General features: G+C 57.0%; 1 protein-coding gene across 1 annotated transcript in view; it reads left to right on the forward strand.

The window, feature by feature from the left end:
• The window catches only part of TFCP2L1 (transcription factor CP2 like 1), a gene marked incomplete at its 5' end in the record, with an annotated part of 57,452 nt that extends 41,306 nt beyond the window's left edge, over nt 1-16,146 (forward strand). The window contains 8 exons of the mRNA XM_079710823.1: nt 2,052-2,143; nt 4,014-4,062; nt 4,144-4,237; nt 6,424-6,514; nt 7,323-7,426; nt 9,826-9,968; nt 14,722-14,773; nt 16,034-16,146. Coding sequence (XP_079566949.1) covers nt 2,052-2,143; nt 4,014-4,062; nt 4,144-4,237; nt 6,424-6,514; nt 7,323-7,426; nt 9,826-9,968; nt 14,722-14,773; nt 16,034-16,080 — 672 coding nt within the window. The 3' untranslated portion in view covers nt 16,081-16,146. The remainder of the gene's footprint in view (nt 1-2,051; nt 2,144-4,013; nt 4,063-4,143; nt 4,238-6,423; nt 6,515-7,322; nt 7,427-9,825; nt 9,969-14,721; nt 14,774-16,033) is intronic.
• Nucleotides 16,147-16,435: the final 289 nt, after the last annotated feature.

The following is a 16,435-nucleotide window of genomic DNA, read 5'->3' on the forward strand; positions in this document are numbered from 1 at the left end:
GCTTTTTTCCCCTGACAGTACACACACACACTGTTCTGTGGTTGGCTGTCTTTAGTTCATGGCCTCTCTTGGAGTCTGTTTCCTGTCTGTTCATAAAGAGCTTTCTAGTTCTTTATCCAGCTGTGTGGCTTTTGTTGTCTGCATGGCCCTTTGGTGGACGCTGGGTTATTTCCAGGCTCTCGCCATTCCACACAGGGCACCGTGAGCACCTTGTGCGAGTGTAGTTCTGCACGTGGAGAGAATGTCTGCAGCGTCTGTTCTCGGAGGGGGATGGCTGGGTCTGTTCTCGGAGGGGGATGGCTGGGTCTGTTCTCGGAGGGGGATTGCTGGGTCAGAGGCTGTAAATAGCTCTCATTCTGTGCTGTTTGGGTGGACACTGGGGTGCGTTTCCTCTCAGCCCTGCCGCCGCCGCCAGCCTGCTCCAGCCGTCCTTCCGTCCAGGCTCCCTCAGAGATGCTTCATACCGCAGGTCCCTTTTCCTCCTGTCACGGGTCACGGCTGCTGCTGCCTCTTTTACTGGGCTCTGTTTTTGATTTGAACAACTCTTCCCCGCTGTGTCCTGCCATCGGGCCAGTTAATAGGTGTTGGGTTTGTCCTCTGAATGATCTGACTGACTCAGGAGGCCCTCCGTGGATGCCTCAGGTCCAGTGCTGACCATGGTGGGGTTAAGTCTGGGTTAAGGGTGAGGCCCAGGCCCAGGGTGGCTAAGAGGCCTGTGTGTGTGTGTGTGTGTGTGTGTGTGTGTGTGTGTGTGTGTGTGTGTGTGTGTGTGTGTGAGACAAACCATACACAGAAGAGTACGTGCAGCGGGGCAGCAGGGATGCTAATTCTGTGGCGCAGACAGATGCGTGCTGGCTTTTCATAGGGTCGAGGCTGACGGTGGCCGCAGAGCCCCGGCCCAGGGAGTCCTGCCCCCTCGCAGCAGGGCAGAGCCAGCTCTGCAGTGTGTGGGGCCGTGCTCGGACCCTTAGCCCTTCCCAGGCCTGGTGTGTGCTGGTCATGCACCCCGGCGACCCTTCTCCTCCCCGCCTCTCCCCCGACTTCCCTGCCGGAGGACAGGTCCCCTGGCGTGCTCCAGGCACCGTCCCAGCCCCTGTCCCAGGCCAGGTGTTGGAATCCGCACCTGGCCTGTGACCTTGGGAGCCGCCGGATCCCCTCTTGTTTGCTCATCAGCCTCTCTGTTCCCCTCCCGCACCCCCCACCCCCCACCCCAGGGCTGCAGGATTCAGCACCAACACATTCCAGGCCTCACTCGTAACAGGGTTAAATATTGACCCACCCTGTGGTCGGGTGGGTGATAGTAAATCTCAGGAATGCTTCCGACTGGCCGTGTCCAAAGCGGTGTCGTCACAGGGGAGGGAAGCAGGGAATGCGTGGTGCGCGGGCTACCCCTTGCCGCCCCCAACCAGGCAGCGCCCGACGTCTCTGCTTTCCTTGGGGGATTCTCGCGTGTTCGTCTGAGCTTCCGCACAAGAAGTTCCTGGAGTTGAGGGGTCACAGCTTTCGTGTGGCTGCATCTCCCTGGTCTGCAAGCGGGGGAGCTCCTGAAATGTGTAGTAAATGCGCGAAGACTGGGGTTGGAAGGGGGCTATTCCCGGTCAGTGTGGAGACGCCACGTCTGTCCCCTCGGCTGAGGCCCGTCGGGAGATTCTGATACTGAGCTTCTCTGGTGCTTTTCCGTTGGCAGTGGTCTGTGGCCCCGTGCTCCCTGTTTCATGCATTTGCTCCCATTTGCCTGCACCGGGAAGACCCGCCTGTGGGCAACTGGTCTGTCTTGCTTTTTAGTCTCTTTTCTTGTGGACCCAGGAATCAAGGGACCGATGAGGTTTCCCTCTTTGCTTTGACTCCGCGGAAGCTCAGACAGACACGTGTCATGCTTTGCTTGCTCTGGGGACTGTCTCTTCTCTGCCCTATCTGGTCTCTTCGGTGTGGCCCGAGCAGCGTGCCCGTCCCCGAGCGCCGGGTCAGTGTGGGCTGGGTGTGGAAGGACCGTGGTTCCGCACCGAGTGGCCCGGCCGGGACCACCGCTGCCCTGCGCTCTCTCCCTGCAGTGCTCCCCGTGGCCCGACGTGGTCTACCAGGTGAACAGCGCCTCGTCCCCAAGCTACACCGGCTCTCCGAACAGCTCTGGCCTTGGCGAAGGGTACGTGCGCCCTCCCTCCCTTTGCGGTCCCTGGAGTGACCACGGGTGTGGGCCGCTTTCCTCCCTTTCCTCCCTGGGTCTCCGCTCCTTTTGTAGCCTGGCATCGATTTGGGTTTCAGGGCGGCTGACTGGTGTTACATTCACAACCATTTTTAGCATCACGTGTCCAGGTTTTTGTGCTTGAACACACCTCTAGAAAGGCTGTCTGCCAGGGCAGCCGAGCACCAAGCACCCACTCCCTCACCCGGTTAAAGTGAGCCGGGCTGCGGGGGTCCTGGGCCAGCCCCCTGAGGTAGCCTGCCTGGTGCCTCCCAGGGGAAAGCCCACCTCCTGGACATCGGGGGCCTCAGGAGGCAGACCTCTGGACCCTGCAGCGGCTGGAGGGGCTTCATTTTTTTGGCCACGCCAAGCGGCCTGCAGGATTTTAGTTCCCGACCAGGGATCAAACCACCCCCCCCAGGGGAAGCGCCAAGTCCTAAGCCCTGGATCACCAGGGAGGTCCCTGGAGGGCTTCTTAGATCTTTCTGCACCCTCGTGCATGGTCACTAGGCAGTGGAACTCAGCTCAGGACCCTCCCTGTCCCCGGGGTCAGGGCCGGCAGCACAGAAGCGGCCTCACTGCTGGTCACCCAGCCCTGCCAAGGCACAGGCGGTGCTGACTCCGAGGTGACGGGGCTGCAGGGACCAGCGGGCAGCGGTCCCACCTGTCCCAGGGCCGCGGCATCGCTGTGATGGCTCTGCCCATCCTGTTCGTGGGGGCAGGGTGAGGCAGGGAGGATGCCAGGTGGGTTTTACAGGTGAGGGTAGCGCATGCAGAATGGAGCCCATGCATGCTGGAGAGATAACTACTGATGGGCAAGCGAGACCTGAACTTGATTTACAGGGTGAGGACAGTCCTCCTTGAGAGGAAGGGCTGTCATATTTAGATTCAGGCAGACCTAGTCTTAAATCGGCACCTTTCTGGGGGCAAGTTCCTTAACCTCCTGCAGCTCCGGTTTCCTCACTACCGGGGGAGCATGAATTCCACGCAGGGTCAGGGGAACATGTATAAAGTCCCCGGCACCCCCTAGACCCTGATGACATGCATCTGTAGTCACCGATGACTGGTCTAGGGGTCATCCCCTCAGGGGTCTGTTTTGTTCTTATTGTGGTAAAATACACAAAACGTAAAATTTACCATTTTAACATTTTTAAGTGGCGCTAGGTCAGTAATATTAAGTCCGTTCAAGTTGTACCATCACCACTGTCCATCTGGAAGGGCCGTCTCTCAATGTATCTTTCACTTGACATAAAACCCCAGGTGTTCAGGTCTCTGCCTCCCTTTGGGGAAAAACGTGACAATGGTTTTCTCGTGGCGGATGCCAAACTGTGGGTGCTTGTTCGCTGCAGAATAAGCCCCCGAGGGACTCCTCTGCCCTCTCCTGGGTGTGGCTGGCCCTTCGCTGTCCCAGTACTGAGTCCCTGTGAGGCGTGTGTCCCGGTCTGCTTGGTCAACCTGTCCTTCCCTCGTGCTGGGGCTCGGCATGGGGACCACAGCATCTGGCCGAAACAAGCCCCGGAGCCTTAGCTGAGGGATGAGGGTGTGTAGTGAACCCCCATCCACACCAGAGGCTTTGTTAGGGCTTTCCAGGGATGGAGCAGGTCTGTATTTTTCTTGAGGACCCATTGCATTTCAAAGGAGCCCCAGAGCAGAGGGAAGTGAGGTGCAGGCCGGCGGGGAGCATCCTCAGCCAGGAAGGAGCGTCCTCTCCGCCCACCATCCCGGGAAGGAGCGTCCTCGCCGCCCACCATCCCGGGAAGGAGCGTCCTCGCCGCCCACCATCCCGGGAAGGAGCGTCCTTGCCGCTCACCACCTCTCTTCTTCCTTTCAGCAACAGCTCCCCAACCCACCCGGTGGAGGCCCTGCCCGTGGGCAGTGACGTAAGTGTCTGTGGCTGGGCGCTGGCTGCCTGTCCCGTGCAGACCGAGCACCCCCTCACGGCCTGTCCTCTCTGCCCGCAGCACCTGCTTCCCTCAGCCTCCATGCAGGACGCCCAGCAGTGGCTCCACCGCAACAGATTCTCCCAGTTTTGCCGGCTCTTCGCCAGCTTCTCGGGTGAGCGTCTCTGAAGGGTGCTCAGAAACCCGCGAGGATCTCGGAACGCTCAGCATGTGCCCTCGGCTCCCCAGGGGCCGCGGCCTGTCCTGGGGACCCAGAGTGGTCACTTGTGGTCACTTGTGTGTATTGGCCCTGGGCTGAGGGCTCGTGGGTGGTCCTGCCCCTGAGGTGTGCAGCCGAGCGTGGCTTTGCGGGAGGACCGTCTGGGAGCCTTTTCAAGATGCCCCTCAGCTGCAGTGTGGGCTCTGCTTCGCCCAGAAGAGCCCCTTAGCCAACAGGCCAGTGCACACTCAGCAAGCCTCCCAGCCTTTTCCTCGCAAACGCTGCCCGTCGTGCTGTCTCCAGAGCTGTGACCCGGGAGATGGTGGTACACCCACAGGCGAGAAGGGAAAGCCACTCTTCCTCCTCTAAAGGTTTTTCAAGCTCTTGCTGGTGGTCCCATCAGACAGCCGCCCTGAGCTGGGGGCATTGGGGGACAGGGTAACAGCCATGAACCTTGCTCCCCGGCAGTCGGCCCAGAGTGACAGAGAGTCAAGTGTTGGCCGAAACCAGAAGACTGACCCTCAAGGACATCTGTGGCAGCGGAAGGGAACCAGCACCCATCTGTGGTCTTTGAGCTCAGCTTTTCTTTTCTTTTTTTTTTTGGCTGCGCCGCGCGCCTTGCACGATCTTAGTTCCCCAACCAGGGATTGAACCCGGGGCCCCCGCAAAGAGAGCGCCGAGTCCTAACCCTGGACTGCCAGGGAAGTCCCTGAGGTCAGCTTTCCTGAGCATGTTCTTTGTGCTGCGGGTAGACAGTACCAGGGCAGTCAGGCAGGGACCCTGTCCTCGGGCAGCTCTGAGTCAGCGCGGAGGTGTAAACCGCCCATCTCAACACGCCGTGCCCCCTCTGGGATGGGCAGGCTTGGTGGAGGGCCCTGGGCCAGCCTTGGGGGGAGGAGGGTGGACGGGAGCCTCCCCCTTAAGCAGGGGGTGGTGTAGGCCATGCCGAGGAGGCGTCCTTGAGCAAAGCCTGGAAAGGCGAGGGCACGAGCCAGGTGGGTGTGGGAGGATGAGCTTTCCAAGCGGAGGGCAGGCGCAAGGCGGGGCCTGCCTGGTGTGGCTACCGAGCGGAGGGCCCCGGTGATGGGGCCGAGTGGGCCGGGCGGCAGGTGAGGTCAGAGAGGCGCCCAGGGGCCCTCTTGGAGAGTGCAAGGAGTTTGGCTTTTATTCTCCATGAAAGGGGAGCCAGTGTACCTGCAGTATTGTGCCTAAAACCGTATCTTAACTGTGGCAGGAAACAGGGGCGAATGCTGTGGCTCTAGACCACGTGGCTGTCGTGAAGTTTTCCACAGAAGGCTGAAGGCATCCTGTGCCTTGCGGAGTCCACCCAGGCACAAGGCTCTAGGGGACTCCTCGGGCTTCGAGGAAGGGACTTATCTTCATCCACGTACCAGGATGCTCATAGACAGTTACTCATGATCGCCTCAAAGTGGGAGCACCCCCAAAGCCCATCGGCAGAGAGGGCGTACAGGAATTGTGCTTTATTCGTGCAGTGAATACTACCTAAAAGTGGGCATGAATGATCCACAGCTACATGCAGCGCGAATGGGCCCTTAAACGGAACTTGGAGGGAGAGCCAGACCTAGAAAAGTGCTTACTGTTCAGTTCCATTCACACAGGTGCTAAAAGCCAAGCAAAACTCCTCTGCATGTGAGGAGTGGGGAGAGCAGTTCCCCAGAGGTGAGGGTGGGGGACGTGGTGGCCGGTGGGATGGTGGGAATGTCCTGCCTCTTGACCTGGGTGCTGGGTGCACGGGTGCCCAGGTGCATTCAGAACGGCAGTGTCCGGGGAGCTGTGAGTTTTCGTCTCCGGACAAGTGCACATGTGATCACACTGATAAGATATATCACTGACAGTGATGCCAATAAAAGGTCCAGAGGGAGGGCCAGGCAGCCACAGGCAGTGAGGGCTTCTGAACTTCTGCAAATGCCCGTCGGTTCCTCTGACTTTGTGAAGCCAGTTGTTGAGCTTCTGACATCTCTGGGGCCATGATCTCCTGACGTTGTTTAGCTCTTGCTGTTTCTCCCTGTGGGACGCCTGTACCCCCTGAGGGTGAGGCTGGCTCGACCCTCCCCCGGGGTCTGCAGGTGCAGCCCTTCCCCCGCACCCCAGGTCACAGGCGGCCCCATGTACCTGCCCAGGTGCTGACCTGCTGAAGATGTCCCGCGATGACCTGGTCCAGATCTGTGGCCCTGCAGATGGGATCCGGCTCTTTAACGCCATCAAAGGCAGGTGGGTGTTGGTGCCCGCTGGGGGCACAGGGTGTGGCTGGGAGGCGCCAGGAGTGGGGTGGCGGCCCCCGCGGGGAAGTGAGATGCTGTGGCTCGTAGCCCACCCTGCCCGGAAGCCCCTTCCTCCCCTCCCTCCCTCTTCTCTGTTTGACGGGGGCCTTGGCCTCTGAGTCTCAGCCCCTTGGCCGCTTCCTCTGGTTCTCAGATGCTTACAGGGTCCTGGGCTTCGAGCTGCTTCCTGTTGCTCCTGCTGGGGTTGGGGGGCAGGCGTGGATGGTGTGATCTAAATAGGCAGAACGTGGACAGTGCAGTTTTCACTCCGGGTTTGAATCCCACATCTGCCTCTTAGGGACTTGGCAACTGGGCCGAACCCTTAACCCCCGTGAGCCTCAGTTTCCTCATCTGTAGAAGGGGAGTGTGGTCCTGGCTCCGTCATAGGTGTGTGAGGATGAAATGAGCTCAGAATGAGCCGGAGAGAGCGCCTGCTCTGTCACCCTGGAAAACCTCCTATGTTGAGACTGGTGCCCCGGGCGGAGCCCCCTCTGGGCAGGTTGCAGGACCGGGGCGGGGGTGGTGGTGGAATCGTCCATCCCCCATCCCCAGCAAGCCTGTGCGAAGCTGTTAAGGTCCTTCCAGACGGGGTTCTGTCCCCGACAGCTCCTCGATGAAAGGCACTCTGTACCCCCGTAGCCTTCTTTCTTTCCCCCTAAGTCCCTCCTACTGCTCTTTCCACCCTGTGTTCTGGAACTTTCTGGAACAACAGAGCTTGGTCCCTCATACCTGCTGTTGATTTCCTTTCCTCCTGCCAGGAACGTGAGGCCGAAGATGACCATTTACGTCTGCCAGGAGCTGGAGCAGAACCGTGTGCCCCTGCAGCAGAAGCGGGACGGCGGTGGGGACCCCAGTCTGTGTGGTGGGTCGTGGGGTGCGCCCCGCACCCCGGGCCGGATAGAGGGCAGCAGAGTAACGGGAAGAGACACAGAAGGAGAGGTGGCACGAGTCCACGGCTGAGGATGCCTCCCCTGATCCGCCTTTCATGCAGGAGGAGTGCTTGTTGTACTTCATCCTGGGGGTGAAATGTTTAGGGTGGGCATCATCTCCCAGAATGGCTGGTCCAGGTTACCAATGTTCCACCTTGGGAAACAGGGCTGGAGAGGAGATGTGTCCCCTTAATGCCACTCAGCTACTCACGGTAGAACTGGAAGTTGGGCTTTCTGGCTCCCCGGCTGGTGACGAGTGACAGCTGTATTCGCAGGAGTGTGTCCTCCTGTGTGTTCCCCCAGCTGGATGAGACTTTCCCATTTGGTTCGGTCGCTGCACAGGGGGGTCTCGGAGCGCCTCTGGGGTACATGGCTCTTTGGGGTTGGCGGTTTTCAGCGTCTTGCTTCTGAGCGTTGTGAGTGCCGAGTCTGATGAACTGCCCGGCCCCACCCGCGGGGTCTGGACTCTGCATCGTCTGCAGAGAGAGCCCCGTGTACCTCTCTGCCAGCCCCTCCATATCAGCAAGGATGCCCAAGACCCTGGGCTAAGGGCGTTCCATTTTCTTCCCGTAGCAGGAACTGCTCATGGTCCGCTGTGGGGGAAACGGAGGCACAGCGGCTGCCCCGAGATGCCAGTGCTGTGAGTGGCAGAGCCAGGATCCAAATCTCCGGGCCCTGGCAGCTGGCGTCCGGGCCTCAGGACATTTCAGCGAATGTCCAGGTCCTCCCGCCGCGGTCGGTCTGTGAAGGACAGAGCTCGCGTCTCCTGGTTTCCTGCACACGTGGCGAGGGCAGGCGCTAGCCCACACCCCCAGCCTCAGAGGTGTGGAGAGCGCCGAGGTCTGGCTTCTAGCGGTGGCAGCGTTGGGATTTGAACCTAGGCTGGCCCGCTCGAGGGCCTCTCGTTTCCCCACGCGGCCCCCGATGAGAGGAGTTCTGAGCAGTGGGTGACTGACCGTCCGCTGGCTCTGAGCAGTGCTGGTCCCCCCTCCACATTCCTCCAGGGAGAGGAAAGGCCAGAGACAAAAGGTTACAGCCGGAGGGCCGCACTGCAACCCTTCTGGCTCTTTGCTGTCAGCACTCCAAGAGTAAAATAAGAAAAAGTGGAACTGGCTCTGAAAAGTTGGGAAAAGTTCAATGCGAATTCTGTTATAAAAAGGAATCTTACGACAGAGACCTGGGATTCTTCCCCGGCGTTAGTTTGGGAAGGAAGGTTACACAGCGACCGTATTCTCTGAACAGGGTCTGGGTGCGGGTCATCCTCTTTGAAATCCTGGGAAGGCGAGTCCCTTGTGTGGCTGGAGCCCCATGGCCTCTGACACCCCTTCAAAGGGAGCCACCGTGTGTGCGTGCGTGCGTGTGTGGGCGCACGTGCTTTTAGCATACCAGGCCGCCGATCAGATTTGTTGAACCAAGGGTTCCTTCCTTAGTTGAGCAAGGAGTTTCATCACCTCTTGTTTCATCCAGCGGTGTTTTACTTTTTAAGGGACTTGAAATTCCTGGGCATCGCTTCATCCCCCCCAGGTCACCCACGGGGTTTGCTCTTCCCCGACGGGTTTGGGTTTTTGCTTCCAGCCTCAGGGTCCCTGTTGTCTGGTGATACTCCTGGTGTGCCCCCACCCCGCCCTTTGGGGTCGCAGTGCTCCAGCTGACTATTGTTTGTGCCGTGGAGAAGGGTAAGGACAGACCCTTTCTCTTCTGCCGTCAGGTAGCAATTATCTTACGTCTCACTCTTGGCCACAGGGAGCCATCCAGTAACCCCTTTAACCAGTGGAAGGGAAGGAACGCAGACACAGGATGTTCTCCTCCATAGCAGGCCACACCTCAGAATCCCCGGAAGCTTCTAAGAAATGCAGATTTCGGCAATTCCCCCGCAGTCCAGGGGTTAGGACTCGGGGGCTTTCACTGCCATGGCCCCGGGTTCAATCCCTGGTCAGGGAACTAAGATCCCGCAAGCTGTGGGGCGCAGCCCCCCCCCAAATTTTTTTTTAAATGCATATTTCGGCCAGCTGTTCCCCCTTCAGCCTCCACCCCTAGATGGGCGTCCTTGGTCTGGGGTGGATGCAGGGATTCTCCACTTACACAAGTCCCCCCAGAGAGAATGAAACAGGAATACAGTACGGAGCCTGGCATCTTGTCAGCTGGCGCTGGGCCTAGAGGGAGCCTTGCGGCTTCCAGATGCGTCCCCAGTACGGCCAGAACCCGCGAGTCCATCTGGGTGTGGACATTCTTACAAGCACGTTACTGGTTTGGGGGATCGGGGGAGAGGGTAGGCAGGCTCCTTTGAAGGCAGCCACTTGTCCTATAGAAGGCCCTGTCCCCCGCCCTGCAGTGTACCACGCCATCTTCCTGGAGGAGCTGACCACCTTGGAGCTGATCGAGAAGATCGCCAACCTGTACAGCATCTCCCCGCAGCACATCCATCGGGTGTACCGGCAGGGCCCCACCGGCATCCACGTGGTGGTCAGCAATGAGGTGAGCGCTGCAGCCCCTCCGGCCCGAGGAGCTGGGCCCAGGGCTACGGGTGGGAGCCGCAGACCCACACCCGAAATGCGCCCTGCGGGGCTTGGGGGTGACTTCAGGCTGAAGATGGCAAACCGGGTTCATCTGCCTACGGCCCGCTCTCAGCTGCAGGGGCTGCCCAGGGAGCCAGGAGAGAGGGGTCTGAGGCCACGACCACGGGCTCTGAATAGCTGTAGCCTCTCCATGTGGAACCCCACCCTCGGCCAGGTGCCCTGCTCGCACCCCTGCCTTGGGGCGCTTACAGTCAGGGCTGTGAGGACTCAGACGCACATGCTCACCCAGGGCAGGGGCAGGGGGTGGGCGGGGGCAGGCCCGGGAGAGGTGACACGGGCTGGGTTGATGATGGTTGGTGATGGAGAGGCCGGGGCTCTCGGGGAACAGAGGCGTCCTCTGCTGAATGGTGAAGGTGCCACAGCCTTCCAGGGTCTCTCTGGCCACACAGGCCTCTGCAGGGCATAAGTGGCCCCTGACAGAGGACACAGGTACAGAACATGGCCCCCTGGCGACCGTGCCCTCGAGTGATCAGATCCCACTGCTGGCTCCGGAGGGAGTTATCAAACGGGCTTGATGACGTGTATCAGGCGTTCCTGCCTGTTGTAGAACAAAAGCTTTTTTTTTTTTTTTTTTTTTTTTTTGGCGGTACGTGGGCCTCTCACTGTTGTGGCCTCTCCCGTTGCGGAGCACAGGCTCCGGACGCACAGGCTCAGCCGCCATGGCTCACAGGCCCAGCCGCTCCGCGGCATGTGGGATCTTCCCGGACCGGGGCACGAACCCGTGTCCCCTGCATCGGCAGGCGGACTCTCAACCACTGCGCCACCAGGGAAGCCCAACAAAAGCTTTTAAGCTTGTCTTATCCTGGACCCCTTCTCTTAATAATAGTAATTAATAATGAGCGCCAGCGTTCCATCAGCGCTTACCATGTCCCAGCGGCTGTTCTAAGTGACTCATTTAATCCTGGCAGCCTCCCTGTGAGGCAGGCGCTGTCATGAGCCCATTTCACAGATAGGAAACAGGCACAGAGAGGCTGCGTAATGGCCCTAGGGTGCACAGCTCGTAAGAGGGTTGGGCTATGGCGGGAAGGCGGGTGGCCCAGCAGCAGAGCCTGAGCGTCGAGCCAACCACCCCTGAAATGAGGCGTTTACACAGAACTGTGCTGATGGGAGCAGAGGTGGAACCCTGAGCCCCCAGCCCAGCCCCCAGCAGACCCTCCACCCACCCTGGGAACTCTGCAAGCCTCAGCAGAGGATGATGGAGGGAACGGTACAGGAAGGGGGGCTGGGAAAGCAGGGAAGCTGTGGGCTTCGGAATTGGACCCATGTCCCCACCTGGACTGGCTCCTCGTAGCTGGGTGACCTTGGGCAAATCTACTTAATGACTTTGAGCCTCAGTTTCCATGTCTGCAAAACGGGGATAATTCTATCCATCAAGCAGGCTGTAGTAAGGATAAAATAGAAAACAGTGTCAGGTACCGGCAGATGCTAAATTAGCCAGGCACTTGTTTTGGGAAACAAGTGATGGAGAGATCCTTAAATTTAACAGCGTATATAACATGTAAGGCTTTTAATGGTCAGTATATTTCATAAATCATCATCATCAGGAGAAATCCTGTTGTCACTTGTTATCATAATTGCCCGAGCCCCCTACGTGGGAGTCCTCCGTTTCATGGGAGTTTCATCCTGGGGGTGGGCAAGGTGGTGTTTTCCTTCCTTTTTTAAAAAAATATTTATTTATTTATTTTAATTTTTGGCCACGCCGTGTGTTAGTTGTGGCACTCGGAATCGCTGGGGTGTGTGGGATCTTTCCTTGCGGCGCGTGGGCTTCTTTAGCTGTGGCATGTGGGTTTTCTCTCTCCAGCTGTGGCGTGCGTGCTTAGTTGCCCTGCGGCATGTGGGATCTTAGTTCCCTGACCAGGGATCGAACCTGCATCCCCTGCATTGGAAGGTGGATTCGTTACCACTGGACCACCAGGGAAGTCCCTTCTGTCCTTTTTAATTAAAAAGTAATTCACAATTCATATCAGTCAGGCAATATAAGCAGAAAGCAAGTGTGAAAGGCCCTTATCTTCCCCACTCTCTTTTCCTAGCGGAGTTAGATTAGGTTTGATGTAATTCTGCCAGATAATTTTTTGTGCGTGTGTCCATTGCATGCCTGAGTGTGTGTAGGTGTGGGTTTTTAAAAACACACAACCAGGGGCCTCCCTGGTGGCGCAGTGGTTGAGAGTCCGCCTGCCGATGCAGGGGATACGGGTTCGTGCCCCGGTCTGGGAGGATCCCATATGCCGCGGAGCGGCTGGGCCCGTGAGCCATGGCTGCTGAGCCTGCGCGTCCGGAGCCTGTGCTCCGCAACGGGAGAGGCCACAACAGTGAGAGGCCCGCATACCACAAAAAAAAAAAAAAAAAAAAAAAAAAAAAAAAAAAAAAAACACAACCAGGATCCATTTGAACAAAGGGCCATTGATCTGCAACTTGCTATTGTTGTCACCAGTTCAGAATTCCTTCCACATCATTACAGTCGAGTCTAAGGTGGCTGTGTTTTGGCCTCCATTTCACAGATAAAGCACATGAAGCCCAGAGTTGCTGGCCTGAGCAAGTCCTGTAGAATAGCCAGGAAGCGTAAAACGCCCTGAGCATCAGGCAGTAGTGACGACATGGAAAACTCGTCAGTTTCCATCTCACAAATGCATTTCTGCCATGAAGACAAAAGCCAAGAATGCTCAGAACCCTGGCAATTTCACAGGTCCCTGAAGGGGTTCCTTCCCCCAGCTTGCCCTGTGCACCACACCCCCCCACCCAGAGCAGGCAGTTAAGCCAGTGAAGCAGAGAACAGAACTCAAACGCCACCTCGGCTAAGTAGGTGATTCTTATTCCCCTGAAGTCTCCTTGCCTCTTAACCCCGAATCAGTTGGAAACCTTTGGTTCTTAATTGCCCGGAGCACTGGAGGTGGCCTGGCCAGCCGTGCAGCCGGCCCCTGGGGTGCAAGGGCACTTCATTAAACAAGGCAGTTACTGATTAAGCCCGTGTGGGCCCTGCTTCAGGTTTGGCATGCCCCAGCAGTGGGGTTGCCAAGAGTCCCCGAGGGAGCAGGCCGGCAGCATAGCGTAAATGTACTTCATGCATCATTAGGGCCTGGGGGAGGGGCAGGGGTCGCCGGGTGGATGGATTTGCAGGATCTGGGGCAGTCATCCAGAGGGGGCGGTAAAATGTGGGTCGTCCTTTTCAGTTGGAAAGGGGTTTTGCTGTCCCATTGGCTAGTATGTGTGTTGTGGGTATGTTTAGGTAGATGTGTACATTTGTCATATTGTTTAAAGGTGTATTGTGAAATACCGCATACATATTTAGAATAGAGGAAGCTCATTTGTAGAGTTTAAAGAATAACTAAAGCGCTCGATACCTGCACTCAGGTTAGTGCGGTGTTTGTTAGAACCCCCTTTGTGGGCTAATCCCGTGTCCCCCTCCAGTGCTGGTTTGAATTTTGTATTGATCATTCCCTGGTTCTTCTTCAATACATTCTTTAATTTCGCCTATTTGTAAACTTCATAGAAGTGGGATAGGAGTGCCTTCCTCAGGGACTTAACGGTTTGTGATTCATGCATGTTGAGGGGCACTGGAGGTCACCGGCCCTGTCAAGCAGCCGGGTGTGATTAGGTCCTAGTTTGTTCCTGCTGCTTCTGCTGTTGGGTGATGTGAGGGCTGTTTCTAGTTTTCACTCAGAGGCAGTGCTGCTCTCAGCATCCTTAGGTGTGTTTTGTGTGTGTACGTGCAGGAGCTTACCTAGGGCACCTGCCTGCAGGAGAGATGTGTGTGGTCAGCTGTGCTGCGTCCTGTGAACAGTTGTAGAAAGCAGTCATTTGGTTGAACGCCCCCCCACCCCAGAAGAGGATGCCCATTCCCATTGCTCTGCATCCTGGTTATATATATATTTTTATCATCAAAACAGCCTCATTTTACAGACAGCGCCTGGAGACAGGAAGTTGCCTTATCTAAGGTCACCGGGCTGTTAATCAAAACGAGAACTCCAGAGAGGGGGCTGGGGGGTAATCATAAGCTTCCTGCCCCGCATTTGTAGACGCAGGGAGTGGACTTGTGTTTATAGTTGGTCCTCAAAGGACTCGATATGCAGAGCCTGCTCATCACGAGGGTCTCGTTAAAGCATTTTTTTCTTAATTGAAAGATGGTTTATTTACAATGTCGTGTTTCAGGTGTACAGCAAAGTGATTCAGTATATGTGTATATACATATATGTATTCTTTTGTTAGATTCGTTTCCCTCATAGGTTGTTACAAGATATTGAATACAGTTCCCCGTGTAAAGCACTTTAGTTTTTTTATCTGGTGCTGTTTTACACACACCCGCTCCTGTAATGTGTCCTTACAGGGATTGGAAAACCCAGTCACTAGGAAAAAGCAAAACGAAAGCAAATCAGGAGCGATTTAGTCTCGTATGAAACGTTTACGTCTTCATTCCCTTCCAGGCTTCCTTCCATCCTTTGCCTTCAGCTTTTTGTTGCTCGACACTGCAATTGCTCTGTCCATCTGCTCTGTATCACGTTCTCTCCACGAGAACGAAGCGTAAGCGTCTTCCTGCACTTGCGTACACGCGGCGCCTGTCACTTCTGATGCTGCGAGCAGCTGGGCTCCGTGTCGCTGAGGCTTTTCAGGCTCTGAACTCGTGGTTGAAGGGACGTGGTCTCTCTCTTGCCTTTCAGATGGTGCAGAATTTCCAAGATGAATCCTGTTTCATGCTCAGTACCTTAAAAGGTAAAGCCCCCTCCCCCCCGCCTTTTCTTGTTTAATTAAAGGATGTTGGCTGCCCTCCCCCCGGGTTAACGGAGTGTCGGGGAGAGCAGGCTGGTGAGTGGGGCCTGCATGGGGTGGGCCCTCGAGAGGGTGTTACCTGGGAACATCCTCTGCGAAAAAGAAACGCACACTTCCCGGGAAGCCTAGCCTCGGAAACGTGAGAAGGGGTGCGGCGGGCGCCAAGGTCACTTCGAAAGGGAAATCCCGGCCAGACAGTATGTGCTTCACGAACCCAGTGCCAACGAGAAGTACTGTAAGTCCTCTACATGCGAACCTTCAAGTTGCGAACTTTCAGAGATGCGAGTGTGTGTTCACGGGTCCATCACGTAAGTTAGTTCACGTGTCTGGCGTACATTGTCACGCGCGTGCATCCTCTACAAGTGGTTGTGCTTTTGTATACTTTACTGTACAGTACTGTAGAGAGTACAGTAGGACAGTATCTTTATTTTGAGCCCAGGATGTCCGGAAGCAAGCATAGAAACAGTGCTATATAGCTGATTGTGTTAGTTGGGTACCTAGGCTAACTTTGTTGGACGTACGAACAAATTGGACTTACGAACGCGCTCTCGGAATGGGACTCGTTCGTGTGTAGGGGACTTACAGTAAGACGCATTTGAATGTTTCTAAAGTGTGGGTCTCTGGGAAGAGCGGGCATGGAATACAGCAGCTGAGTCTGCAGGCCTTGTGGATCGGGGACCCGGGGCTGGGTGGGACCAGGGGGTCACGGAGAGTCCACCTGAGGAAGGGGTCTGAGAAGGAGCTCACATGCCAGGAAAAGTGGGAGACCAGCTGTGACCCCCTGTAGGGCTGGAGCAGGTGAGTGTGTGGGGATAGGCGGGAATGAAAGCCCTCTGACCAGGCCATAGACCCTGGACCGCGGCCCTGGATGCTCCCCCCTGTTCTCTGGATCTAGCCACTGACTGCCTTCAGAGGCCTGGGGGCCGCCACGCCCAAAGCCTCCTTGGACATAGGCCCTTCAGTCCTTGGGCCTCAGGCTGTGGTGGAAAAGCCTGCTGTCAAAAAGAAACTCAACAAGGCAGCCGTGAAGGTGTGTGTTGAGATCTCTGCTTTTGTCAGCTTGCTTTTTTCTGCACAGTCTTATTTGGGTGGCCTCTGCCAGTGTCCATGGCAGGGTGTCTGCTGGTACCCTAATCCCATGGCCCCCGGATGCCACAGCACCCTGCCTTTCTTCCTGTAAAACGCCATGTTTGTCTCTTGCAGCCGAGAGCAATGACGGCTACCACGTCATCCTGAAATGTGGCCTCTGAACAGAGACAAGCAGGCAGCCACCTCCTACCCTCAGCCCCACGGACCCCCTTGGATGTAGAAATTGCACCCTCAGAAGCTGCGGCGAGGAGGGGCCTGGCCCAGCCCGTGAAAGCCACAGACCACCCCCTAGCCGAGACCCTCGGAGTCCATGTCTCTGGCGGGCAGAAAGCCTCCCTCTCCTCCTAGCCTCAGCTTTGGAGCGGTTCCTTGTTCTTCTTCCCAGCCCTGCCGTTCTGAAGAGGCCGACGGTGGGGCATCTCCTCTGATGCTCCCCTAGTTGGAGGCTAGCTTACCGGGTACCTGGGTGCCACCTGTACTGGTCCCTGCCTTCGCCCTCTTTTCTGGTAACTGGCT

This window comes from Hyperoodon ampullatus (assembly GCF_949752795.1).
Source record: "Hyperoodon ampullatus genome assembly, chromosome: 8".
In the NCBI taxonomy this organism is placed as follows: Eukaryota; Metazoa; Chordata; class Mammalia; order Artiodactyla; family Ziphiidae; genus Hyperoodon; species Hyperoodon ampullatus.